The sequence below is a fragment of the Oxyura jamaicensis genome, chromosome 3 (assembly GCF_011077185.1).
Source record: "Oxyura jamaicensis isolate SHBP4307 breed ruddy duck chromosome 3, BPBGC_Ojam_1.0, whole genome shotgun sequence".
NCBI lineage: Eukaryota > Metazoa > Chordata > Aves > Anseriformes > Anatidae > Oxyura > Oxyura jamaicensis.
This window is the reverse complement of record NC_048895.1, coordinates 28,600,632-28,626,746: the sequence shown is the minus strand read 5'-3', so window position 1 is coordinate 28,626,746 and position 26,115 is coordinate 28,600,632. Positions and strand designations below refer to the sequence as shown.

The following is a 26,115-nucleotide window of genomic DNA, read 5'->3' as shown; positions in this document are numbered from 1 at the left end:
GCTTCTGTACAGATCCAGAGCATATCTGGAAATAGGACGCCACAAAGATGACCAAGGAACAGTAGAAAACCAGTCACTTACAGACAGGCGGTAAGTCTGTTTGCCTAGACAGTAACTGTGTAAGTAGGTAGCTGTGTTTGCATTAGCTGTGGCTCCAGTGTGATATTTAGGGAGAGCTTCAAATAGCATCTTGTAAGCTCAATAATGTTATCTGCTTTCTAGGCCTTGGGAGTGGTGGGAATTTGGATGCTCTTCCAGGTGGCAGACCTTGCTGGCCAGGCTTTGGCTCAAACTCTTCTGTAGTGGGCACTGACCAGGCCCAGGATCCAGGTGCCACTTTGCTGCAATCACCTGTGTGTCTTCTGTGATTTAGATTTGACTGGCTTGCTCTTGTTCAGAGGGTGATCCCTTGTGGGAAGACTTGCTGTTCCTGCAGTTAAAACCAACCTGTGGTTCAGGGCCATTTCGTATTTGCTGGTGGTTTTCACCCCTCTCTCTTAGTAGTGACAGCCAGACCCCTCCCAGTAATGCTCACAATGGGGTGACTAATGACATCATGTTGGAGGGGATTTTGTGACCACAGAAGTCATTTTGTTGTGGCTTTCATGGTCCACTGTTTGCTGAGCATATGATCCCAGGCAAGTACCTACAGTACACGTTTTTGGAAGGTCTCATCTGCTTTATTTATTATTTGAATTTATTCTTAGTGGTCACTTACTAATCAGCATTTCCTCTGCTGCCCTGTCCAGAGGCACTAAGCAGGACTATTTTACACTAAAATAGAGGTGTTGGGTTCACAGTACTTGCTGGGCTCCTCTGTCTGATAAAGATGAGGGCCTTTTATGACAGTGTTCAGAGATTACATGTGTTAATGTTTTGAAAGGGTTTCAGATGGATTGAGGATAAATGTGGAAAAAAAACAAAAAACAAAACAAAACAAAAAAAAACACCAACAACTTGAGTGACTAATTTGATGGAATAGAAGATAGAAATAACTCTAAAAAAAAATAAGGCTTTTCAGGATATTCCATGGTATCACCACAGCTTACAGTCTTTGGATGCTTGGGTTCCTTTTTGTAGGAAGAGACTGTTGGCCAAACCAGTTGAAACAACTTGTATTTTAGAGTGTCATGAGGCTGTTTGACTTCTGGTGGAGCAGCATCTGGCCTCTGACATGATAATTGTGATTTAAGGCTGTGGCTGAAATGGAGCCTCCTGATGCAGGGACTGGGTGTGTGGACATGTCGGGTGGCAGCCTCGCACCTGTGGGCAATGCCCTGGGACTGGGCATCCCTTGCTGAGAGCTGCACAGGGTGTGATGCATGTGCAGAGCAATCTCGGGTGATGGCTGGGAAGGCCTGACCCCCCCCTTGTTTCTCTTCCAGTTATAAAGCCATGTGTGTCTGAGAGCCTGAGTCCTGATCTCTTGGCTCAGAGGTGGCTAGTTGGTGATGGGTGCACCTGGGTGTGCCTGCCTGTCCTTGTGGTTCCTGCTTGCTGAGCCTGGCTGGGGTTTAGGGCCAGCTGGAGCTGCTTCAGCTGCACAGCAGTAGAGAAGAGCTGGTGACCTACCCTTCCTCTTTACAGCTTTCATACCACAGAGCTCTGAGGTGATGCTCATCTCCTAGCAGCACTGCTCAGTGCCAAGGAATTTAAATAAAAAGTCCATCATCAGCCTATAAAATAGCTTAAAAAGCCTTTTGCTTGCTCCTAGCCCATGCCCTTCCTGTAATTCAGGGGCCTCCTGCCTCTGTGGCCCTCTGGGCCGGCTGTCCCGTGCCATAGGGTAGGACGGAGGTGGGACTGGAGCAGGGGTGCTGCACAGCAGCCATTTTGTGCCGGGCCTGGCCTCCTCAGCCCCCCACGTCCCTGCCCTGTGCCTTACCCCTCTGCAAACTCTTCCTGCCTCAGCCACAGCAGGCAGGGGCCAGACCCAGAAGGTGGTTCATTTTTTTTTTTTTTGTGTGTGTGTGTGTGTGTGTGTGTTTGGACATTGCATCACTGGGCATGGTTTCTTTCTTCCCGTGTTCCCTTTACCTCAGCCTTCTGCTGTGCCCTAAGGAGTGCAATTTCTCTTTACGTTGTAATGTTTCCTGGCGCTTTGTAGTGCTTCCTCTTTCAGTTCTTTTTGCAAACAAAGCCACATCATCTCTGTTTATTTTTTGTGATAGATGCTCAAACTTCAACTGCCTTGTTTTTCCTGGAAGACTGGGGACACTGGGAAGCTGGCTAGTAGTGTTAACAGCATCGAAGCAAAGCGAGTGGGAGAACTGAGGAGACTTTTTTTTTTAAAAAAAAATTATTTAGTCTGCTTAAAACTTTGTATGCTGCCAAGAGCTTTAAAATGACAACAAGTGACAGACATCCATACCTTTCAGTCAAAGTGTACCAGTCCTTCTGTGGATGGTCATCAGCAAAACTAAAGAAAGGCACAGCTGTTGTCCTGCTGGGATGTTCTTCTACAAACTGGGTTTTGAGTAAAGTTACAGCACATCTAATGAACACAGGCTTATTTTAATATTATTATTTTGAAATCTTTTTCATTAAACGAGTGAAAACTTCTGCAAAATCCTTAAGTTGGAACGAGATGGTTGTGTATCTGTATGTAGCATTTCATAGAATCATTCAGGTTGGGAAGGACCTCAAAGATCATCTTGTCCAACCTTTAACCTAGCACGAAAGACCACAACTAAACCATGCTACTAAGTTCTAAATCTGTGTTTCTTGAAGACCTCCAGGGGTGGTGACTCAAAATTTAGTGTGCTGATTTAATGTAAATTAGCTGATGGTTTAAACTAAACTGGAAGTTCCTATGTGCTCTTGCACCGCATCAGCCAAACCTGTTTGTGAAAAATATTAACATTTAAGATGCATCCAGCTGTATACAGTTCCTTTAGTTTAAGCCTACAATCAGATGATAAGGTTAAATTAATAATAACAATAAAAACAGCAGGCAATGGAACTGTTGCTTTGTCCTGTGGAGGTGGTGAAAATGAAACCCTTATAAAAACAGAAATGCACATATAAAAAGCAGATGTAAGATGAAGGGTGTTTATTAATATATGAGCTGATACTTTGCACTGTACAGTGATTCAAGAGATTGTCCAAACTCTTAAATATTTGAAAATTAAGCTGTGATGCCTGCCTTTGAACTCGTTGTCAGAGTTTTAAATATTTATTTTGGAACCACAGTAGTGTGATATAAATTCATCCTTCTTGAGAGTTACGCTATTCCTAGAATGACCTTGCCTTAAGAATACCTATATTTTGTCTGTTAATATATATTACAGTCCTCTTGATGACACAGTAGCTTGTGTCTGTAAGCAAATATATGCATGCAGCACTTACTGTCTGGGTTAGGTTCAGAACTGCTCAAATCAGTGTTAGAGGACTTCAAGCACTGCTGCCTAATTGGAGATTTTTCCCGAAGTGAGGCTGAATAAGAGGGCTTTGCTCTGAGAAGGGGCAGGGGTGGTGTTTCATCTCTGCTGTCAGTGTGGTATTTTGATGTGGCAGTGTTGTGCCGCAAAGCTACCAGTTCAGCAGTTCGTTAGTGTGTTACTCAGTAAATATGCAAGCCTCTAAATGATCACTTCCAATCCCTGCAACTTTATTTTAGACACAGGTTCAAGAGGGAGGGAGTCACTGGTGGTTGAGCAGAGAGCATTTGTGTAACAGGAGGTGGGATTGGTGGGAGGGTTCTTAGCCTGAACCGATTCTGCTGTTTTCTGGGAGTTTAACCCTAAAATGTTCCAATTTCGCTGTATTTTTAGAGTGAGGCATAACCTATGTGCCCTCAAAAAGATTTTCCATATTTCCTTAGTCATGTAATTTCCTCCTTTTAAGTAGAAGCCACAGCAGATCGTAAAATAAACTTTCCGTCATGTAAATAATAGTGCTCCCAAGTTGTAGGTCTCAGCTCTGATGCCAATGGTTCTGTTTGAGACCAGCGGGAGGGACTTTTTAATTGAAATGGGGAGGCTGAGCACAGGCGCTGCCTCTCCTTCTTCCATTTCCTTTTCTGCAGGTGGAAGAAAGAGACTCAGAAACCAAACCCTACCGTTTGTTCTCAGCTCTGCTACTAATATTCTCCATGACCTTCAGCAAATCTCTGCTCTTCTCCTTGCTGTAGCTCTTGAAAAATAACACGAGGAAATAAAACTACATTTCCGGATTGGCCTAGTAGTTAGGAATAATCCCAGGTGTGGTGGTTTTGCCGTGCTAGGCAGCTGAACACCACAACCACTTTCTCACTCCCCCTCCTCAGATGAGGAGGGGACAAAGTAAAGGAAAGAACAATTCAGGGGTTGAGATAAGGATAATTTAATTAAAGAGAAAAAATACTATTAAGGAAATATTATTAATTAAACAATCCAACTAAAGGGAAAAAGGGGAAAGGGGAAGAGGGAGGGGGAAAGGGAATAACAAAACGAAACAAGTAAAGGCTATGTGAAGTGCAGAGGAAAGAAATTACTCTCTACTTCCCACAAATGAGCGATGCTTGACCGCATCCTTGAAGCAGGGCCTCAACGCATGTAGCCGGCGTTTGGGGGGAGGACAGACGTTTTCACAACGAGAGCCCACCCCTCCCCTCTTCTTCCTTCTTCCACCTTTTATTGCTGAGTGTGACATCAGATGGTATGGAAGATCCCTTTGGTTGGTTTAGGTCAGCTGCCCTGCTGATGTTTCTTTCTCAGTTTTTTGCCCACCCCCTAGGAGGGTCAGAGAGTCCTGATGCTGTGCCAGCACTTCTCAGCAGCAGACACAACACTGGTGTGATACCACTGCTGTTCTAGCTACAAGTGCAGAGCGCAGCACTGTATGGGCTGCTGCAGGGAAAGTTAACATCCCAGCCAGACCTAGTACACAGGGCTACTAAACTGAATGTGCCACCTTTGTTACAGGCTGGTCCCCCCAGCTTTAGGCTACTGCAAGTCATGTAGCCAAAGTGATGTTACTTCATCTCTACCTGCATCTATGCAAATAGGAGTTAACGAGTTGCTGTATCTCGTGGCTGGCTTGTCGTGTGGAGGTCTCCAGAGGGAGGGTGAGGAGAGGCTGCCGTGAAAAGTCCCCAGCTGTTGCTAGGCTCCACAGCATTGCTGTTTCCTCATCCAAAAGTCTGTGCTCAGGTTTGGAGACAAAAGGGAAAACCAAGGGTTGGAAAACCCTACAAAGATGCTTGGTTTACTGTCTGTAAAGCATGGCTTTGCTATGCTAGGTGCAGAGAGCGTGTGGCTACAAGTGAGGTGGAAGCAATTTGATTAGATAGAATAACACTCAATAACTGGCCGCCTATTTATTCATTCTCAGCTGCAGGATCATGTGGCTCGCTTGTTCTCTGTCCCTTCTGTTCCTCCTGCTGTTGTGTCTTTTTGACACTCTTGGACCTTTGCAGTGATGCTGGAGGAGTGCAGCACAAGTGGTCTTGTCATGCTTCCAGTTTAAGTGGATGCAAGAGCACCTGTCTGTTCCAGAGGGCCTTCTCTGCTGAGGCTTGTGTTCCATGTTTACAGCCTGCACATGCAAGGATGTCATGTTTTGATTTTACTCCCGAGTCCGTCAGGAGGCACACCAGAGATCACGATTAACTCACACAAATTGTTAGGTAGGATATTGTGCTCCTGCTACACAATGCAACCTCTTTGAGCCGTAGCAAATAGCATTAAGATCCTTATATGATTAAAGATCCTCATGACAGCATCAGTGAAAAGAGCACCTCCATTTTCTGCCAGAAGCGTAGATCTTAGGATACAGCTGAGCACTTGAATTCCTCCTGGTGGAGTCTGGCAGCTTGTCATCCACCCACGGCTAGTTCAAACTTTTCAGTCAGTCTTTGTCATCTTCTCTAAAGGTAGCTGCACAGCTGTAATTGCTGTCTCTGTTGTTCCTCCTTATTTGTCTTAATAAGAGGCCAGGGTGAACACATTGAAGGTCTTGCTGCCTCTGTTAATTTGTAGTTGGGGAAACTGTGTTTTGTGGCACCCTGATGGAGTCCTCGGGATCTGCGGATGGGACCTGGGTAGGTTTTGGGCCCTGCTGGGTTGGACTGGGAGGTGTGTACTTCTCCCCTTCGGGCAGGGGATCCTGTGGTGCTGCTGAGGCCTTGTGGAATGCAGTGTCACAGCCTCGTTCCTCCGTCCATCAGGGTTCAGCCAGTTTAGAAGAAAAGCTTACAGAGAGAACAAAACTTTGCAAGGCCTCACAACTCTTCATATTGCCCTTCCCAGCACCCTGTAGTTTGTCAGCCCCACCAGGTTCTTCGTGCTCCTTGGTCTTTCCACTGAGTGGTTGCAAGGGGACTTAAAAAAGGGCAGTAACCTCCTGGTAAACACCATCCTCACAGTAACTGCCTTGCAGCATAGCTGGGAATAGAGCACCGTGTTTTTATAGGAATTGTGAGAGAATTACTTGCTCAGCTGGACAGCACAGGCTTGGGTTAGTTCAGCCCAGCAGTTCCCTGTGTCTCCTCCTACCTGGTTTGTGCAAAGACCTGTTGGTGTCCTTTCAGGTAAGGTGCCTTGGGGCTGCGCTGACAGGACAGACTGTGCTTCCAAGGCAGACCTAGGGGCAGGGGCGTCAGGTGTGGCCACGAGTGAGCCCTCTGATGGATAACGAAAGGCAGCGTTGGGATTCACTTGCAGAAGGATTAAAAGAAAAATCGCAAAATCCTTATAGCACCTCTCTTCACCCCCGTGCATGCTTGGACAATGAAATGCATTTTTCTCAGATCCTAAAGTACCATTTGCAGGTTTCAAGATGTGCTGCAGTGTCTGTCTCTTTTGCAGACACATATGCATGCTGTGAGCGTGCTGAGGGATGGATTTTGGATCAGAGAGGCTGCTGCATGTAGAAATAGTGTGTGTTAGTGTGAAATAGTGTTTCCAGTCCTCTTTCCAAATTTTGGGTGGCTGTGTGGATTAGCACTGTAAAAATGTATTTGTGGAGCACAGAATGACAGAAGCTGTTGGAGGAGTGGGATTCCCACTGTGCAAGTACATTCTACTGGAAAAAAATATATATTTCACCTGAGCACTGTCTTCAGTTTTGTTTTTTCCTTTTTTTGGGGGGGAGGGTGCTATAAGTGTATTTTTTTTGGAAAAAAAAACTTTGTGTTTCCAGTCTTTTGTTGTTACTTTTGTCTTGTCCTTTTACTGGAAAAAGCAGGAAGACAAACAAAAGAAGCAAGGAAATAGGAAGATCTCTATTTATTGGCCATGTTAGGAGGTTGGTGGGACGTTTTTCCACAGGTCTTCTCTCATAAGAATGTCATCTGAAAAACACTTCAGCTGCTTTGTTGAAGTGTGTGTGTGTAGAAGTGTTTTCCCACCTTTTACACAGCTTTCCAAGTGGAAAGTGCAGAAAACAGTCAGGAGCTAGGAAAATCTATTTCTTTCAGAAACTGCCGGAGAAGTTTCTTCCTGTCATGTCCCCATCACCAAGTTTTTCACTATAAAAAATGTAGTTCAAGTACTTTTAACAGAGAATGTGTTTTCTCTTCAAGCCTTGTTTTTCCACTTTGAGTGTTTTTTTGGATTTTGAGGGGAAAGAATGATTTTATTCACTTGCCAACTTTCAGAGCACTGCCTCAGAACTGGGATAGAGCTGCAACTCACCCGTTTATTTGTGTAGTTTCACTGAAGTAATTACTGTTTTAAGTATATCCTGGTTGCTAAATTGTGCGGTTCATATGTTGTGGTGAATTTAATGGTTCTTACAGTATATAGCAAAGGGTTTTAGGGCTGTGGACAGGTACTTTTTACTTCTTTTTAATTTGAAATAAATAAACGTAATGAAAATAACTGTTAAATAATGGGAACATCCACATTTACATTAAATAGACTATTTTTTTCTTCATAAAAAGAAGATAAATTTACCTGCTTCAGGGCAGAGTCTAACCACCAATTCAAAGGTGTTAAGAAGAAAATTCCTTTTAGACAGTTGTTCCCTTTCTTTCTCTTTGGCATTCTTTGTACTTTCATTTGAAACCTGGGGTGTCAGCCACTGCTGAAGGACTCTGTCTAGGCTGGGTGAGAGAATCTCAGATTAGGTTGATTGCTTGATGGCCACTTCTGGTAATTCTTAGTCCTGTCTTTCACATCTCACTTAACCATCCATCCACCCATCTTGTTCAATAATTCAATATTGATGAAAAGAGACTCCCTACAATCTCTCTTTCTATTCCCTCATGCTACTGCTACTAATCCCTGGATTCTAATTCTCTTTCAGAAGATGCTGCTCAAGAAGAATTGTGGAACGAAGACTAGAGTAATTAAAATTCGTGTAAGTTGCCCTTTACTGGTGCACTTCCTTCATCTTTCCACAAATATCTGAATGTGGTGATTGACTTCAAACATATACACCCGGAAGTTTATTTCTGGAGGTTTCCTTTGGCTTAATCAGCTGTATAACAAAACTTGCTGATCTGGAGTACATCGACTGTAGTAGCAATTTAGGTTGAGTGCTGATGAAGCTAATAATACAGAGGCATTTTCCATTTTGTAGAATTCAAAGCTTCCTTGGAGCGAAACTCTGCATCCCCTGTGATGAACTCATACTGCTATGCATAGCTGTCCTGTAGGGTGTCGTTTGGGTCCTTCTTGACCAAATGTGCTGATCCGAGGTAGCAAGTGGTGTTTGGCAGGTGTGAGTGGTGTTGGTAGACAGCTCTGGACTTGGGCTGTAGCTGTGTGCTGCACTGGTGTCTGCAGAGCAGTATGGGATGTGGGACTGGGTGACAAGAGCTGGATGAGTGCTAGATTGCTTGGATGGCTTTGCAGCTGGGATGGCAGTGCAGTGTCTGAGCATCTTGCATTCCTGACTGCACACACATGTAGCAGGTCTAGGTTTGTTCCCACTCTCCTGCTTGTACTTCATGCTGTCTGTGCCTCTGAGTCTTCACGTCTAGTACCACACCCCTGACTCTTCAGCCATCCCATCTCCTGTGTGGGTACCTTGGCTCTCCTGGTCACTGCTGTATCACTCCTGTATCGGTCACTGCAAGGAGATGTGTGCACAACCTTGGACATTGCAGCCAAAACAAGTGCCTCAGTTGCCTGAGCTCCTTATGATCCTCCACATATTTGTGATATGCAGGTAAAACCAGCTCAGGGTGAGGAAAACAAATACCATTTGTGATAAAACTACTGCAGTGATATAGCCAGCAACGATGTCTTGCAAGAGGAGTGAATGCAGGCTGAGATCTTGCAGGGTTTACACTTTGCCTGGCAGGAAATGGGGCTGATGCCTTTGTGTACCCAGGAGTGCTAGTGTGTGTATGTATGCAGCTGGGTGCCCTTGTCCACCACCATTGTGGGGGTGACTTTGGTTATTTGAGAGGTGAAGGAGCAGATGGGGCTGGCTAGAGCAGGAACAGAGCTGGATGTTGTGTCTTGGACTTCTTGTGTACCTTCTACCGTAGCACTTCAGTTCTGACTTGCAGCAGCCCAACCACGACCTGATCCTTCTGACTGCACAACAAATCCTGATCTGTTTTGTATTCGCTTGTGCTCCTGTCTGAATTGTTTTCAGTGGAGCTGTCTCCTCTTGTCCCCTGTGAGCGCTCCCCAGACCGTGCTTGTCCTTCAGACCTATCTGCAGTATAATCCTGTTCTAGTCCAGTGTGGTTATCACATTCTTTTCCCCCCTGCCCCACGTGCTTTCCTTTTTTTTTTTGGTTCTGCTGGGGTGTCCCTGGACTGCGACACTGCGCTGGGATGGTTCCCCCAGCGCCCGAGCTCATTACTGCGGCTTTCTGAGAACCCCTGGAGAACCTGAGAGACAGAATTATCCCTTCGCTCCCTGCTGAGCTCGCATCAGCTCACGCTAAAATAAACAGCAGGAACTGAGAGGACACCTTTCTGACAGATGGCACGGCATTGCAGTTCTCTGGGCAGCCCTGCCGAGCTGGGACAGCGCTACCTGAGGTGCTCGTGTGGTTTCCATGACAATAGCGTGTGGTACTTCAGTCTCTGTTGGTCTGTCCTGATGGCAGAGCTGCTAGGTAGAGGAGCGTTTTTGCTTCCATTTTTCAAGTGATTGTGGAAACTTTTGTGTGCACAGCTCAGAGGGGAGGCAGCAGGCCCCTGGCTGAGTATTGTGCCTCAGCTCTGGAAGCAGCTGAGGGAGGTCGATGCCTCTGAAGGGTGATGCTGTGCTTGCACACAAAGGGAAACCTCAGTCCAGTCAGTGAGACGTGCTTGGCACGGCGTTCCTTCTCAGTGGTGCCCGGTGACAGGACGAGAGGTAATGGGCACAAAATGAAACACAGGAAATTCAGGTTGCCCAGAGAACGTGTGGAGCCTCTGTCCTTGGAGATACTCAGAACATGCCTGGGCAGAGTCTTGGGCAACATCCTGCAGCTGACCCTGCTTTGGGCAGGAGCTTTGGACTAGAGCCTGCTCCACGGGCACCTGCCAACCACAGTCATTCTGTGATTTTTGGCTTTTGCCCCGCCCTCAGAAACTGAGAGCACACCAGGGACCTTGGTACCCTAGGGACCATGGAGGGTTCTTCTGAGCTGAGGCCCTAATGAATGTGGCTTCTTGCAAAGGATGGCAGCAGGAGGCCAGGTGAGAGGCCTGCTTTTCTGCTGCTGAGGGTCTGGTGACACAGGCTGGGCATTGTGACTGTGCTGCTGTGGTGGGGATGGAAGAAATGGAGTCAGATCGCCTCACAAATGAGTTGATTACAGGAGGAACCTGACAACTATCTGTATGGCTGAGTAAAGAACATCACCACGTGCACCAGTCTGTTGCTTGTGGCGGTGTAGCCCAGGGAAGCCCTGATGTACAAGTGCTCTTGTTTCAGTACAGGTGAAGAGCATCCAGCCTCTTACCAAGCTGAGGTGAGCAGTGACATCCAGAGTAGAACTGGAGGGAGATGCAGCGAACAAACTGATCTGAAGAGCAGGCAGAGAAGCAGTACCGTCTAATGTTTTTTGCAAGGGATGTGAATCGGAGATCCTTGCTTTCTTCCCCTGGTTCTGCCACTGGGTACCTCGAAGAAGAAAGGATTATGTATGCACCCTGCATGCTTTGTTTTTCCATCCAGGCTGAGGGTGGTAGCAGTGACCTGCCAGCCAGTAGACATGCTTAGCGCAGCAATGTCAGTGAAGCGTTTTCATGCTATTCTTGGTGAGGACAGTGTCTCATGTGGTTGTGAGATAACACGCGCTTTTAAAAATACTCTCCTCCTGACTGGTATTTTTATTGCCTTGACGTCTTGGGGCTTTGCTGGCATGTCAGGACACAAGGTGATGCTCTCTCCTGCGTCATCCCAGCCATGCTGTTCTTCCCTCTTCTGCTGGAAGAGCCTCCCAGGGGAATGTCAGATGGAGGAGCCCTGTCTTTGCCCTCTGGCACTGGAACACTGTTTCGGGCCTTGGAAATGATTGTGCTCCTAGAGAGCCTTTCTGGAGCAGGTGACCCAGGCTGGCTTTTGCTTTTCCATGTGCTGTTTGAACGCTAAGATGCCACCATGTCATTGTCCCCTGTACTTAAGCTTCCTGGGGGCCAGCTCAGATGGTGTTAGGCTGCAGCCTTTCCACTCGCTCAGCGGTTCTTCTTCTTACATGGGATGATGAGACAGTGATGTGACAAGACTAAGAACCTAGAGAGATTCAGACCAATGAATGAACCTCCCAAATGTGCAGCAGCTCAGTTATGTTTGGAACGTTTTAGGGAATAACAGCTTTGAGAAGTCAGGGCCTGTAAGTGAGGAAAAAATAGTATTAAAAGAAATCTCCCTCCTGTCCCTCTGCCTGCCTGCCCCCAGTAAAGGATAATGGATCAGGAGAAAAGGCCCTGTGGGCAGACACACAGAGATAAATCAGAGGTGACAGCGTGCATATGAAGTATGGATTTGTGCATAATGGGTGCATGTAACATAGCACGCCTCAGTGCAAGGTGAGGGGTCGGCCTCCGTAATCTATCTGTGATTCCAGAATCTATCCGTAATACCACAAGTCTTCAGTTGTCCAGAGCCTCTTGAGGTGAGGGTTGCAATTCTGTCATGTATCTTGTTCCTCCTTCATGAACTCCTGCTTGCAATCTCTAAATGAGACTGATGGAGTTTTATCTCAATCTCAGGAGCTGGGCTTATCTCAGGCAGGAGCAGTAGGTGGGTAGAAAACACAACTGGCAAGCCCCCAGGTGTCTTGAGAGCTCTTGTTGGGGCATGCAGAGAGAGAGTAAGGATTTCAAGGCCAATCTGATAACCTGCCTGATCAGAGAGGTGTTTTCTGCTATGTAAAAAATAAAATAAGAATTTTAAATCGGAACATAAACCTCCTATGCTCTTGCCTTGATCTTATCGGTGCTTGAGAACACCCTCTGCTTGGATATGGGCCAGATCCCTGGAATGACTTCCCCATCTCATATCTCTCACATCTGTATCCTAAAAGACCACTGCAGAAACATGCTGGGTTTTCTTCTCCTGAAACAAGGGACCTTTTCAGCATGGAGCTGAACAGGAGATATGCTGGCCTGAGTTGTCTTGGCTGAGCTGTTCACAAGTGCGAGGCGTACTAGGTGGCAGTAATATTGGTGCAGACCTCTGGTTTTTGATGCACATTAAGCAGTAAAGGTTTCACAAGAGATCAGGAGATTCTTTGTGTGTTTATTTATCTATACATACCTATATGTTGCCCCTTTCTTTGCAGGCTCCCAAGGTGCTTAGCAAGCATTGCTAAATATAACATCCCAGAGGCAGATAAATATCACGATTGCAATTTCAGAGTGCGTTAAACTTGAGAAACCAGCAAAGATTGTGACTTGCCTTAAGAGAGTGAGGAAGGCTGAGGTTTCGGCTTTGATCTTCAAACCACATTCCTCAAGCTGTGTCCTTTTTCATACCATATCATGTAGTCTAAACAGCTCTGATACTTCAGGCAGCGGAGATCCCAAACTGCAGCTTCCTGTCAGTTTGTCCAGCCCTCCTGGTTTTTAGTATGTGACTGAGTGCCTAGCGCAGAACCTGCCCTTTAGAAGCAGAGACTCACCTTCTGGCCAGTCACATCCTTGGGTTACATGCTGGACACCGTCCCCTCGTGGGGATTTTAGCACTCCGGTTACCTAGGCAGGCTTTTGTCTCCTGTTGCTGGGGGTATCTCTGCTGAGCAAACTGGAGGAGGTCCTCTGCTAACTGAGGGCATGAATGTCCTTTGGCCTGCTGGGGAAACCGTTCCCCTCTGTGCTCCTTCCAGCCAAGCCATGCAGCTGCTGAAAATCTCTCTGTGCAGTGATGGCAAGCCCTGGAGAACCCCAGGCCCTGATCTGAATAATTCCTGACAAAAAGACTTTGTCCAGAGCTTTCTCAGTGTGGGGAAGGATAGAATGCCTCCATCTGTTTAAAAACTAATCCAAATATCTGGCTCCAGACTCTGTTTTATTTAGCACTGCCTTTATTGGATCTCATAGCAAAGGCTAACCAGCCTTCAGCCTGTCCATAGCAGCTTGAGGAGGGACTTTTCACGTCTCTTTCCTTTGCTCTGTTAAAGAAAGGAATGTTTATTCCTGCCTGCTTTTCATAAATTCCTGCCATGGATGCCCTTGCACCCGTTAAATCATGTAAATGCTTGCAGAGTAGACAGTGTGGAATAATGCAGGGCTGTGTGATCCAGACAGCACTGGGAAGGTAGCGAGTGGTTGGTGAATCAGGATGCTGAGATCCTGCTTTCAGCTCAGCCCTTGCCTTGCAGCATGGCTTGGATTGTGGGTATGGTTTAGGAGCAAGCACAGCGAGAGGTAGAGAGGTGGTGAGGATGGAGGTGTAGCCAGAGACACGCTCCTCTTGGGCAGCCCTGTGTGTCCGTGGTGGTTGTGCTGTGGTTCAGGGGCTAGGGAGGGTGGCTAGGAAATGGGTTGTGGGGTGGTGAGGCACGTTCTGCTGAGAGAGCTGGGTTTGGAGGCTTTTGGGTTACACCTGCATGATGGAGCACAGAGAGGAAGGCAGGGGACAGCAGAGGGTCGCGGTGGCCCTGCCACTCCTTTTTCTGGCAGAGCTTCAGGTCCAAGATGGCAGCTTGGGCACGTCTTTTACCGCTGCATCCAGGCCCACTGCTCCCCTTTGTTTGCATGGCTGTGGGAACCTGGCGCCCGTTCGCACTCCCAGTCCCCGGAGCTGTCATCCTCCTTTCCCACACCTCTCCCATAACACTCCCACTTCCTGCGCTTGGCTTCCATGGCTGGAGCGGTTTGTCCAGAGGCAAGCGCACTGCGCCGGCATGTGTTCGCAGCCTGCTCGTGCCAGGATAATTAATACTCACTTTGCAGTTTTAATTTGGGCTCCCTTTAAGTTGAAAGCAGCGCGCTGCTCTGTGCCAGCCTGCCTGGCCGCAGGGAAGAGGGTTGCTCCAGCCTCACAAGCAGGGGGGCAGCACACGCTCAGGTAGGCACCACGTGCTGACCTCGAGAGAGGAACCATGCCTGGTGCTCCCGGCCTGAGATGAGGAGGATGATGAGCACAGCCTGCTGCGGTCGCTCTGGAGGTAGGGAGGATGCTCCTGCCCCACAGGGAGGAGAGGGGAAGCTGGGGATTCATTCACTTGTACCCAAGAGATTTGTGTGGCCTTCAGAGCGTGATCTTCACTGGGACCCTGGGATGGTGAGTTCCCAAACTGAAAAACCTGCCCCTCTGAATGACCCATCTGTGCCTTTTCATCATACACCCTCCGTCCTTCACATCGTCAGGCAGGCGAAGTCAAAGCTTGCAGTCAGCTTTCTCAAAGACACGTCTCAAAGATGTGTGAGAGAGGCTTGTTACGCTGGTGCCAGCAAGGGCCTGGAGCTGGAGCTGGCCCATTCCTGCTTTTGGGCAAGTGACCAGCAAGCGTTTGCCCGGCCCTTTGAAGTGCCTTCCAAAAACGTTCAGTGTTGTCTGCTTGGTGGCACCTCGCTAGGTCTGGTAGTTGCCATCTGACAACTCCATACACACATTTGCAAATGTTGGATGGATTTTTTTTCCTTCCCTTGTAGGAGGAACAGCAAGGTGTTTGTAAACTGTTGAGCTGGTCTCTGTGACGTGGTTGCGCAGAAGGAAGGAGGTGTCGGGCAGCCTTATACTGGTGGAGGTGACAGGCCTTCCTCTCAGCCTTGCAGGAAAGGGTAATGGAGAAAACAGAAAAACAGGGCTAACTGCAGAGTTCTTCCTCATTAGGACAGCAGTTGATCTTTTTCTTAGAAGAGGAAATAGAAGAGTGGTCCTAAACCAATGTTCTGTCATGGTCTATCTCCTGGCTATCCCCTGAAGTTAAACTGCATATGGACCTGGTGGCGATGGAGAGACTTTTGAGGGGGAAGGGCCTTGCCCTTGGAAAGTTATTTTTTGAGCTGTTCCAGGTTTGTGACGGGAATAAATTGTCACAGGCCTACCGGAGTTAATGAAGAAGCAGTTAGATGTGAATTGCTGTTCCACGGGAGAAGGTGGTCCTGCTCATCAACGACTGTCTTGAAAACTGCCTGAAGCCAGACTGTAATTGGAAGGAAATTACTTCTCATCAGGAGGTCGCAAAGCGTATACATGTTAGTTAATTCATCCTGGCTGCCTGACTGTGGCTTATGTATTGTGCTCCTGCTTCTCCACAGGAGAAACTGAGGCACAGGTGATGAGAAGTTGCTTGGTTGGGACCGTGTCCAGGATGAGGGACATGGCTAGAAGCAGGCTCAGGGGTCCCCCTCCCTTGCTCGCAGCTGCTGGTTTCACACGTCAAAGCTGCAGTGTCACCAGTTCCTCTTCTAACAACATGATGTAGGTGAAAGGAAGGAGGACGAGGTGGAATTAAAAGCACTGCACCTCTCGAGGCTCCGCCGTGGGTCATCCAGCCGTTGCTCTCTCTGTGCCCTGCCTGAATATCGGCAGTGCCTCTGACTGCCCGCTCCTGGGCAGGGCGGCTGTCCCCCAGCCAGGCAGCATCGCGGGCAGGCGCCTGTCTTTGCCAAGGCTCTTCTGGGGATTTATTCCTTTCCACGCGGGGTGGTGGTGGGAATCGGATGCGCCTTTACAACTTGCAATTACATGGTGCCTTTCATCCCAAAGGACTTTTAACAAGGAAGTCTACGGGCTGCAAAGGGATCATTCACCCACCACTGAGAGGCGTCCACCGCTGGAAGACAGGATCCTTTCAGTGGAGCTCAGCAGCGTTTCCCAGCCACCAGGGCCCGAGGATAGGAGAGAAGGGACTCCTGTGCTGCCTTGGCCCTGAGCAGGGAACGGGTTGGCAGAGCGCACACGCTGATCCGATTTTGAGTCCCGCCAGGATCCTAGAGCTGTTATGAAAGAGAAGCAAAGAGTATTAAGCAGATCTTTGTTTTGTATCACCCCAAGCACACCACTCCCTTCTAGGACATTGTTGTGTTAGGTAACTTCATTTTTCCCCTTCCTTTGGGGGTTGTAATTCCCACATCTGAAAGTGTGCTTGGAGCCATGCTTGCTTTTGCTTTGTCCAGAGAAGAGAACCACGTTTCTGTGGAATTATGAGTCCAAAATTAAGTTATTTCACAATCCGTGTTTTGGATATTTTCCCAGATTTCATAGGGGCAAGGGAGGGGTTTCTAGGAGCAAAGTGGTTTTGTGTTAGTAATTTACCCTTTACCTGTTTATCTTCTTCCTATGGACTTCTTCCTTGCCAAAATGTACAGTTATGTCCCAGGTGGTTTATGGAGCAGTTGTCCACGTCTTTGGTTTTCTGAGGGCTGCTAATAAGACTGAAGTTCTGCATCTCTTCTGTCGTTTAATCTCACCCTTTTTCTTTGGGGCACCTGCACCCAGTCACAATCCATACCATCGTTAGGTGTGCTTTATGTTGATCTGTTTCAGATGTTTCAAGTATGTATGAAGGAGTGAACGTGCACATGTCTGTGCGTGCTGACAAGCGTGTGTCACCAAGGCTATCTATGCCCAGTTGCCTGAAAGGTGGGCAGCACAAGTTGGCTCCCTTAGGAGTTAACCTAACCCAAAAAGGGTGTGCAGTGAGGCAGTGCAAGTGTCTGCAGCTACTGAAAGTAACTTCTGCTGCAGAGTGTTGTCCAGGTTAGCGAGGAGCTGTGCTCCCTTCAGTTGTCCTCTGGTTGTTGGTGCAGCTCAGACCCACCTGTGGCCCTTCTTGGCTTGAGTTGAGGTGCGAGAGGATGAGGTCCGTGTGAGGGGGGACAGCTGCTTTTGCAGTTCTGAGTCAGGAAGCACTGGGCGCATGCCTGGAGGAGTGTGGAGAAGGAACGAAGGAAGCGCATGTGTACTGGGGAGAAGCGAGGTGTGTGAGAGCAGGTAAGTGTGCATGTAGGGCCATGTGCTTAGGGCATGGGTGTGTGTGTGTGTGACAGCGCGCACCCAGGCGTGTGTGCCTTCCTGCCAGCAGCCGCGTGGCTGTATCTCAGGCTGCTCTCCAGCTGTGTAAATACATGGCTTAACAAATCGAGGGCTCTGGTTAATGATTGCCATTAGCACGGGGCCCATATTAGGCTCCATTTTGTGTGCGTTACCCAGCTGCCTGGATGCCATCGGAGTGAACGCAGCGGGCTTTAATGTCAGACGCGCAGTGTTTGCCTCCACAGGAGCCGGCCTGGGGTTGCTCAGCAGGGGCTGTCAGGCAGGTCTGTGGCAAGCTCCCCGGGGTCTGCTGCAGCAGGGGTAACTCAAACAGCCTGCTGTAGAAGAAGTGACATCCTCGGTGTCACAGGCGGGTGCTGGGTGCCCAGGGGAAAGGGCAGGCTGGCTGGGAGGCTTGCACTGACTGCAGGGAGGCAGCTGGCCCAAGCAGCGGGATGGGAGGGATGTGTTCCCCTCTCTGGCAGCTGGCCCTCTCTCTCTCCTCATTCTGGGAACAGATCTACGGAGTTTTGTCTTGTGCTGCTCGTTGGGGCCAGGCCACCACATGCTGTGATCCCAAATGGTGTCATGGACTAAGCCAGGCCAGGCCTGGTCATCCCTAGAGCAGGGTACAAGCTCCAAAGAAAACACGCAGTCCTGTGAGAAGAGTGGGGCTGTTCCATGCTGGTGCTCTTTCTTCCCTCCAGCAGAGGAGATGCCCTGTCATCACTTGTGGAGTAGGTTCAAGATAGACTCATACTGCTCAAGGTTATGAACTACTGCAGATCAGACAGGGTCTTCTCATGAGGGCAGCTGCATTACTGCCTCTCTGTCACCTGCGGTTGGGCACAGGGCCCTTCCCACCATGCTGCTTTGGTGGCTGGGCTGTCAAAAGCTATCGTCTTGCTGCCACTCGAGAGGTGCCACAATGAGGAGGCAGGATTGGGTGCATCCTGACCTTAACTTGCAGCTGCCTAACTGCCTGTGAATCTCTGTGTACTCCTGTTTTCTCACATCCCTCTCTTGGCCGAGCACTTGCTCTGCACCCATCTCCCTCACGGTGCCCGGGGAAGGCTCTTTGCCCCCAGAAGGCCCAGAGAACAGCCCCACGGCTCCTTCCTACCCAAAGCCTGGTGAGTTCTGTGGATGATTTTCATCTGTTCTCTGGACCCGTCTCTCCCCAGCCTCTCTTCCATCTGCTGTCCGCCAGAAATGAACTGATTCAGCTGCCTTCCCTAATCCTGTCTGGCATTTCAAAATGGAGGGGACTGCCAGGTTCTTTGTTCCCGTTCCCTCTTGGCACTGGCAGGGGACCTTCTCTGCTCTGCAGAAGGACAAATGTGCTGATTTATTCTGCCCCTTAGCTTTGAATAGGGGTTGCTATGTTACCCTACAGCTCTGGGGCTTGCCAGAGCACACACCATATATAACCCCACAGCAGGTGGCTATTGAGTAAAGGCCCTTAAATCTGCCTCTCTTGTTTCTTGTGCTGCTGGCCAAGGTGTCAGGAGGATGTAGCAGGGCATGATTTGCTGGCTGAAGCTCCAGGCACGGCTGATGCCAAGCACCATGTTGGCATTTTCCATTCTCAAATGCCTATCTCAATTTGCAGAGGAGGGACCAACTAGGCAGGAACACGCTGCCCACGCTGGCTTTTAGAGGCCCTCTCTGACAAGGAGGCTGCCCCCTGGGGCTGAGCTGTGACCAAGATCCCAGATGTAGAGGCTCCCAGATCCTGCTGCAGTGACTGCAGCACCCAAGGCCAGGCTTGGAAGCTTTCATCTGGTGTGTTTGGGTGAGCTGGGCCGTTTGGGCAGCTATCCAGGAAAAGCTGTGTGTGCACCTGTCCTATGATGACAAGTTAAAACCCATCCAGGATAGAGGCAGGTGGTACCCAAACATCAGTGTGCTGTGCTGATATGTGGTTGCAGCTGTCTGAAAGACTTGACTTGGAAGTGCCTCTGTCTTAGAGGAAACAGCAGAGTTGGTAATTGTTCCTAAATAGCCTAATTATTTGAGAAACAGTCCCTTAGTGCAAGCATCGTGAGGAGACACTGTGGATCTTGCTAGAAAGGGAGTGAAAAAGGCAACAGGGAGGCATGTAACACCCAAGCCCAGGCCAGCTCTCCTCTTGCTGGACCTTTTCTACTCTCCATGAAAACAAGTGACGCTTCCCAGCAGTGATGGGAGTGAGATGAGTGATGGGGCATTTCCATGAGTTTCTGAGCTGCTGAACTTTTCATCAGTAGCTTGCACCTGTCTGTGGGGAATGAGCTCTGCAGGAGCATGAGTAAGAATTCTGCTGGCCCAGAGAGCGGTGGGACCTCCCCTCCTGGCCAAAGAGCATCTGTGAGGAGGTCACCCCATCGGTGCTCCTGCTTGCCTAAGGAAAAAACACACGGTTCCTGAGATCTAAATGGAAAACACTTTGTATGTTATGGGGTTGAAAGGTTTATTTGGTATCGTTATTCCTCTGGGATCCATGGGTCCCAGGAAGGTCTAGTGGGGAGCAGCATTCCTATCCTGTCACACAGCGCATGGGTATTTCTGGGCTCCTCACTTTGGATGTGCTCTGACTATGCTCTGAATACCAGGAGGGAAAGGGGAGAGAACTGTCATCGGAGGCCATGGTACAAACCAAGCTGCAGAGCCTTCAGGCGGGATTTTTTATTTTTATTTTTATTTTTTTGCACCAAGCATTTCCCAGCCATTTCTCACTGACTTGTTTTGGGAATGTGTTAATTAAACCACGGGTCAGACAATCCCAAAGCTTTACAGGTAACGTCACCTCCTGTAGGTCCTGCATGTGTGTATCCATTTCACAGCCAGGACTGTTCTGGGAATCTGCCCTCATTTTTTTTTTTTTTTTTTTCTTTAAGTGTAAGCAATCCTCATTCAGGGAAATTCCCTCCCAGGAGGCCTGGACAGTAACTGGTGTGAGACAGAGAGTTGGCTTGAGTGTCACCTAGCTTACGCTTAAAACCTAGGAAAGGCCTGATTCCCAGAAGTGTTGAGCATCTGGCCCTTAGGCTGATTTCTACAGGAGTCCAAAGAGCTCTAGAGCTTCTGAATTCCAGGTCTGCCCACAAGAGACCTGCCAGTCTGGAGCTTACCCCAAAAACCAGTCAAATGCTTCTGAGTGTGAAGTGACTTCAGGAGAGAAAATAATGTTTGCCCATTACAATGTGGAAAGAGCAGAGGGGATGCAGGTGGATGGGAAGTGAGAAAATTTAAGCATCACATAAAATTCATCAGAGCAGGGAAAAATAAAAAGAAAGGTAAGGGGAGGTGTGGTAAATGGGATGGGAGAAGAAACAGTGATGAAGCCTAAACTGTAGAGTCTAGAGCCAAAGCTCTGGAGCATTTCAGTGTTTGGGACTTCAGGGACTGAGAATGGGTGATTAGTAAATTATTACTGGAGATCTGCTGAAAAATAAGACTGAAGAATAAGGGTTCAGAGGTGGCCTGGTTTATCTCTCTGCTCTAAAAGTGTAGATCCCTGCTTTAAAGACAAGCGAACCTGAATTTTGCTCTTCCATATGATCCATTCTGGCAGCAACGCTGTTGGGACTCTGGGTTTCCAAAGGCATTGCCGAGTTCGTCACGCTATTGCACATACCTGCGTGGCTACAGGTGCCATGAATCCTGGTCATGTAGATTCCAGGGACTTCAGTCTTGAAGGGAGGTGGCATGCTTTCCTCCTGAGGACTAGGAGCAAGGGAATGTGCTACTGCTGTTTGCTCTAAGTACAAACGTGACCACCCATTCAAGGAGGTATGGTTGTACCAGAGAGGTGAGGGCAAAACAAAGAGTTTGAGGCAAGAACTTCACTGCTTGCAGCTTTTATGAGTGGTGACTTCATCTCTCTTTTTATTCCTGTGCAGAGCATCAACGGAGGCCGCCCGCCACCCCACTTTGTGTATGATCCATCCACCTTTGCCTTTCGTTCCCTCAGCACCTTGAAGCCTCTGAGCCCAATAGCTCCAGTGGAAGAACCGTCATGTGCCTACTGAAGGAATTTCTCCAAAAACCTCAGGAACTATCAACCAACCGCCTGCCGGGCAGTGAGAAGGGACGTGGTGATGCCCGGGGGGTTGGGTGGGGGGAGAAGGGGGCAATGACACATCTTTGCAATACAGTCTGGCAGCAGGAAGCATACGGCTTTGCAGCAGTGACTGGTTTTGTGCCATTGCCACTTCTGAATATTGGCAATTGGAGAGATTTTGTCTTTCAAGGGCAAAATGAGACAGTCAGGTTCACAAACTGCAAGGGCAGCCACCAAGGCAAGCACATGGATGTGGCAGTTAAAGATATTCCTGGAGGGTTCAGGGGCTAGTGCGGTCCACATGGCGGCTGTGATAAGTGATTGGGTTGTGACACCAAGTCCAGTCAATTTTCCAAGTGTACTTGGGTCTACAATGCTTTGGTGTAGACCTGACCCTTCTCCCAGTCAGAAGGGAGCTCAGGATTGGAGACAGAGGCTATACAGGTCTGCCTGCAAAGCAAGAAGATCTCTCTTTGAGATCATGATCCCATTCACCTCAAGCTCTCCAGGAGAGGGATGTGGGACAGGGTAACTGGAAAATGTAGTTACATGTTTCAGTTGCTCTGCTGGTGACTCAGTAATATCTAAAATAGGATTTAAATGGGAGAAAATTGTAGAATGGGGGCTAGAATAAGATTACAGAATGGAGGGTCTGTGTTCAGCCATCCACGGGAAAAGAATGCCCACCTTCAGTCTTCTCTTGGTATCACGAGGGAGAAGTGGTGGGGTGATCTGTGTGCTCTTGGGTCTCCTCTCTGTTGAGACTGTCTGTTTTGTGTTATGTAGCATCTATCCATGCCATTGTCCCAATACTCCGCTGCACCTGTGGTGATGCTGAAGGCAACTGGCATCACCAAACTCAACCAAATCAAATGTGTCCAATAAGTTTTCCACTCCCCTGATAGGCTGGCTATTAAATTCAGATAGACCCCCCCTTCTGTACCAGTGGAGCGAGTATTCCCAGATGTAGCATGGCGTGGGAGGAAGGGATCTTTGTTTTGTGGTCACCTGTTGGTGGAAGAATCAGGAGAGGATTTTGAATGAGGCTGAGGGACAGTTCTCCATGGATAGTTAGGACAGTGCTTGGCCTTTTTACCACTGGAGTTTGTCTGGGGTCTGCCCATGTGGGTGCTTTGTGCTGTGAGGCAGCAGCTACTGGGAGAAGCTCTTACCGGTCATGGTGAGGCAGAGGAACAAAACATTTCCTCTTGCTGCATCACATAAGTCTCCATTGCCAGCACCTGGTGAAGAGATTAGGCATTCCCCACCTTGAGTCTGTATCTGGCTGGGTGCAAGTAATTTACTTGTCTGGATCAAGAGGAGCAACTCTGAGTAATGTAAGATCCATTTTAGTTTTAAATCTGTTCCACTGTGAAGGTTTTTGATGCCACTCTTTGGATGAGACTAATGGTCAATTTAGCTCCAGTAGGAGGACGCAGAGTGAACCAGCATGCATGGTACGTTCTGAGCCCTTCACTGAGACAACTGGGGGAAAAGCCTGAAGGCCACCAAGGCCTGGGGACCTGAATCCCCCACCACTGCCCTCCTCCCTCCCTAGGCAGAGTGTCTGGGCAAGGCGGTGAGGGGATGGCTGTCCTGAGGCTGCCGCAGCTCTGCCTGCCCCTTGGCCCCAGGGCATCACAGCTAGGCCACTGCTAGGGCTTCTTGGGTTTGCTGGTGAGGTGCCTCGGGCAGAGTGCTGTGGTTCCCTGCAAAAGTCCCTTCTTCCAACACAGGCCCATTCCTCTACTCATTCCTCCCGTTCCTGTAGAGACTCTGCTTATCTTGTTTTGATGGCACACCTCAGCTTTTTATCTGCTGCCAGATGGAGCTAGCCAGGGCAGGATGGAAAGCATCACCACCTCAAACCAAACCCCTGTGCTCATGAGAAGGGACAGCTGCAGCCTGCTACCCATTTGAAGAGGCACATTCCTTGTGCAGACAGTCGGGGCAGCAGCCCCCACGGCCCCGTGCTCTCTGGCTTCCCTCAGTGCTGCTGAAGTGGGAGCTGCTGAAGTGCTCGGCCCGGGAGCTGTGTTCTGCTGGTCCCTGGATGCTGCAGGCTGCCTTCCCTGGGGGGCCTGAGGGTGGGAACGGGATGTCCTGCCGATATTGTTGCCTTTTAGTACTTTTGTAACTTTTCTCTGTCTCTTCTTTTTCAATCAGAAGGAAAAATAAAAATAATGAAATAAAGCGTAACAGCTGCTATATTCACACCTCTGGTGGGTCTCGTGTGTTTGCTGTCTTCTGGGTGCTTATGGGCAGGGGTTTAGGAGGTGATAGAGCAGAGCAAGTTGTGACACAGCACAACCAATCCCAGGCACTCCAAAATCACAAGCTGTGCCTGCAAGAGGATGACCTTGAAAAACATAACCATGAAGAGCTTTTCTAAAACATCTTTATTTTTAAATAAACCAGAATCATAATATGGTTTGGGTTGGAAGAGACTAAAGATCACCTAATTCAAACCCCCTGCCTTAGGCAGGGACACCTCCCACCAGACCAAGCTGTCCAAAGCCCCATCCAACTTTAACCCAACACTTCCAGTGATGGGGCATTCACAGCTTCTCTGGGCAACCCGTGCCAGTGTCAAACAGCCCTCCTAGATCAAGAACTTCCTCATTACATTTAATCTGAATCTGCCCTCTTTTTGCTTTTTGTTGAAAGTCATTCCCCCTTGTCCTGTTAATACAATCCCTGTCAAATGGTCTCTCCCCAGCTCTCTTGTAGGCCCCTTTCTGCATGCGAGGGGAGCTCCCCCTACACCAGCTCCCTTTGAGGCTGGGCCTGGCACAGAATATAGCCCTCACTGGTGCTCCCTCCAACAAGAAGTCCCTTTGGCTTTTGAGTGACCTGCCTATTGCACAGGGATTGAACATGGCCTTGCTGGAGATCTCCATTCCACAAGCAAAAGGGTGGGTAACTCCACATCTGCTCTTGTGCTCGTGATGTTATCCTCGGTAAGTCTTATACCTCTTTCCCAGGTTTCTCAGCAGCCCTTTTGTTCACAGCAGAGCACTCATGCTGCTTTCCTCAGTAGCATAACTCGAGCTCATCCTTTCCTCAGGATCTTGCTCTAAAAACACTATCTCAGGTACTTGTAACCTGCATTCCCCTCCCTTGCTATCTCCGTGAACTAAATCCTGTCTCTTCCCTTATGTTGCTAGCAATTTATCTTAACCAATATCTCACAAGGCTACTGCCTAAAGACCTGGCCCCTTTTCCAAGGCCCCACAGAGATACTGGCTTTATTTCCCTGAACAGCCCTACCTATGCTCACTCCCAGGAGGCCTTTCCTGCTTTTCCATCCAAGCTCCCATCCTCTCTAGGCTCTGTGCCATCCCTCTTATCTCACAGCCTCCCCTCTCTGTCAGCTGCAGCTCATTGTTAATTGGCCTTGGCCTGTTTTCCACGGGCGGTAAGGTGCACTTGTTGGCTCCCCTGGGCCCTGTGCTCCTACCTCCAGTACAGAATTGCTGTTCTCTGTGGTGTTTTTTCCAAAACACCCAGCCTCTTCTGCATGCTTATCTCTGGGGCCCTAGATGTAGTTTGAGAATTCACTGGCCACCAATCCACAGCTTCATCAGCCCGTTCATCTGTAGGCCTCTACCAGACCAAGCCTGTTTGTTAGTATATAAGCGTATAGAGGGGTGTGTTCATGTTGTATCAGCTGTGCTCTGTGCTGGAGTCCAGCAGAAAGCTGGCGTGGTGCTTCACAGGCCGCAGCCAGCTGCATGGCTTGGGTGAACTGGGCCGTAGCGCTGTTTCTGGTGCCCTCAGGGCTGTAGCTGAGCTCTGCAGCATGTGTTTGGGTTACATTAGATTGTGTCCACCCCTCACCTCTCCCTGCAAGCTGGGCCTCTGTGTTAATGACAAAACAAGGCAATTTTTGTGGTAAAATGGGATGGTAAGCCTTGATTCAGTCACAACTGTGAAGCTAAAGAAAAACAGGTTAGTGGTATGCACTAAGATCTTTGTGGTACTTCTCAGTTGTAGTTACCCGTGTACCTTACAAAGAGGGTTAAGGATGTCGGTTTTGTTTGGATGCTGGACCCTGGCACAGGGGAAAGGTTTGTTGAAGACCACTGAGGAAGCCATCAGCAGAAATGAGAGACATGGACGCTGTGGTCTCCTGAGGGCATCTCATTGCTGTAGCCAGTGTACCTCATTGCTTCCTCTGGAGGCATCAGTGTGGGGCTTTTCACCTTTGTGGCTTCCAAAATACCTCATGTAAATGCTTCCCCCGCTTCTGGAGGGGGCAGGGGCACAGGCTGTGGTGTGAGTGAAGCAATTAGTGAGTGCGGTCAGCTTGGCAGAGGTCCCTCGGGCCCTTGGGTTTGTTGGAGCTCCCGGCTCCAGGGCAAGTCCTCCCACCAGCTTTGGGTTGTGGCTGGTGGGAGGGGAGCCTGTAACTTCTAAGCTGAAAGCTTCCTCTGCTCTGATCTGATCTTGCTGGAGACATACAGGTGTTTCCCTTCAGAGCAGAAAACAAACCCTGCAAAGAGAAGAGGGCTGTTGTGCCAAGGTGCAGCTCAGGCACCCTGAGCTCAGCTGTGTTAACCATCTGCAGGAGAGCGAGCGGGGACAGGCGGCTGTTTGAAGAGCTTGCCCATGGCTTCTCTGGGATGTAAGTGGGACCATTTAGGCTAATACTGTTCTCCAGTTAAAGTAAATGAATCAGGTTAGTGCTGTTGCCTTATAAAAATACAAGAAGGGAACCGAGCTCACAGCAATGGAAAAATGGGTTGTTATATGTGTAGCCTGGG

General features: G+C 48.7%; 1 protein-coding gene and 1 long non-coding RNA gene across 4 annotated transcripts in view; both read left to right on the top strand.

Annotated features, from left to right (window-relative positions):
• Positions 1–23,565, top strand: part of LOC118164241 — a 57,407-nt gene extending 33,842 nt beyond the window's left edge. Inside the window, exons 4-5 of one of the 3 annotated variants that reach the window (XM_035321651.1) lie at positions 8,230–8,283; positions 21,189–23,565. In XM_035321651.1, the coding sequence (XP_035177542.1) occupies positions 8,230–8,283; positions 21,189–21,317 (183 nt within the window). In that variant the 3' untranslated portion in view covers positions 21,318–23,565. Of the gene's footprint in view, positions 1–8,229; positions 8,284–15,156; positions 15,820–21,188 lie in introns of those variants that run through there. The other 2 variants (XM_035321653.1, XM_035321652.1) reach the window with 2 other exon arrangements.
• On the top strand, positions 1,986–6,290 carry LOC118164242. The gene is made up of 2 exons (XR_004749388.1): positions 1,986–4,202; positions 4,871–6,290. It is a non-coding gene; the product is annotated as an uncharacterized LOC118164242 (long non-coding RNA).
• Positions 23,566–26,115: the final 2,550 nt, after the last annotated feature.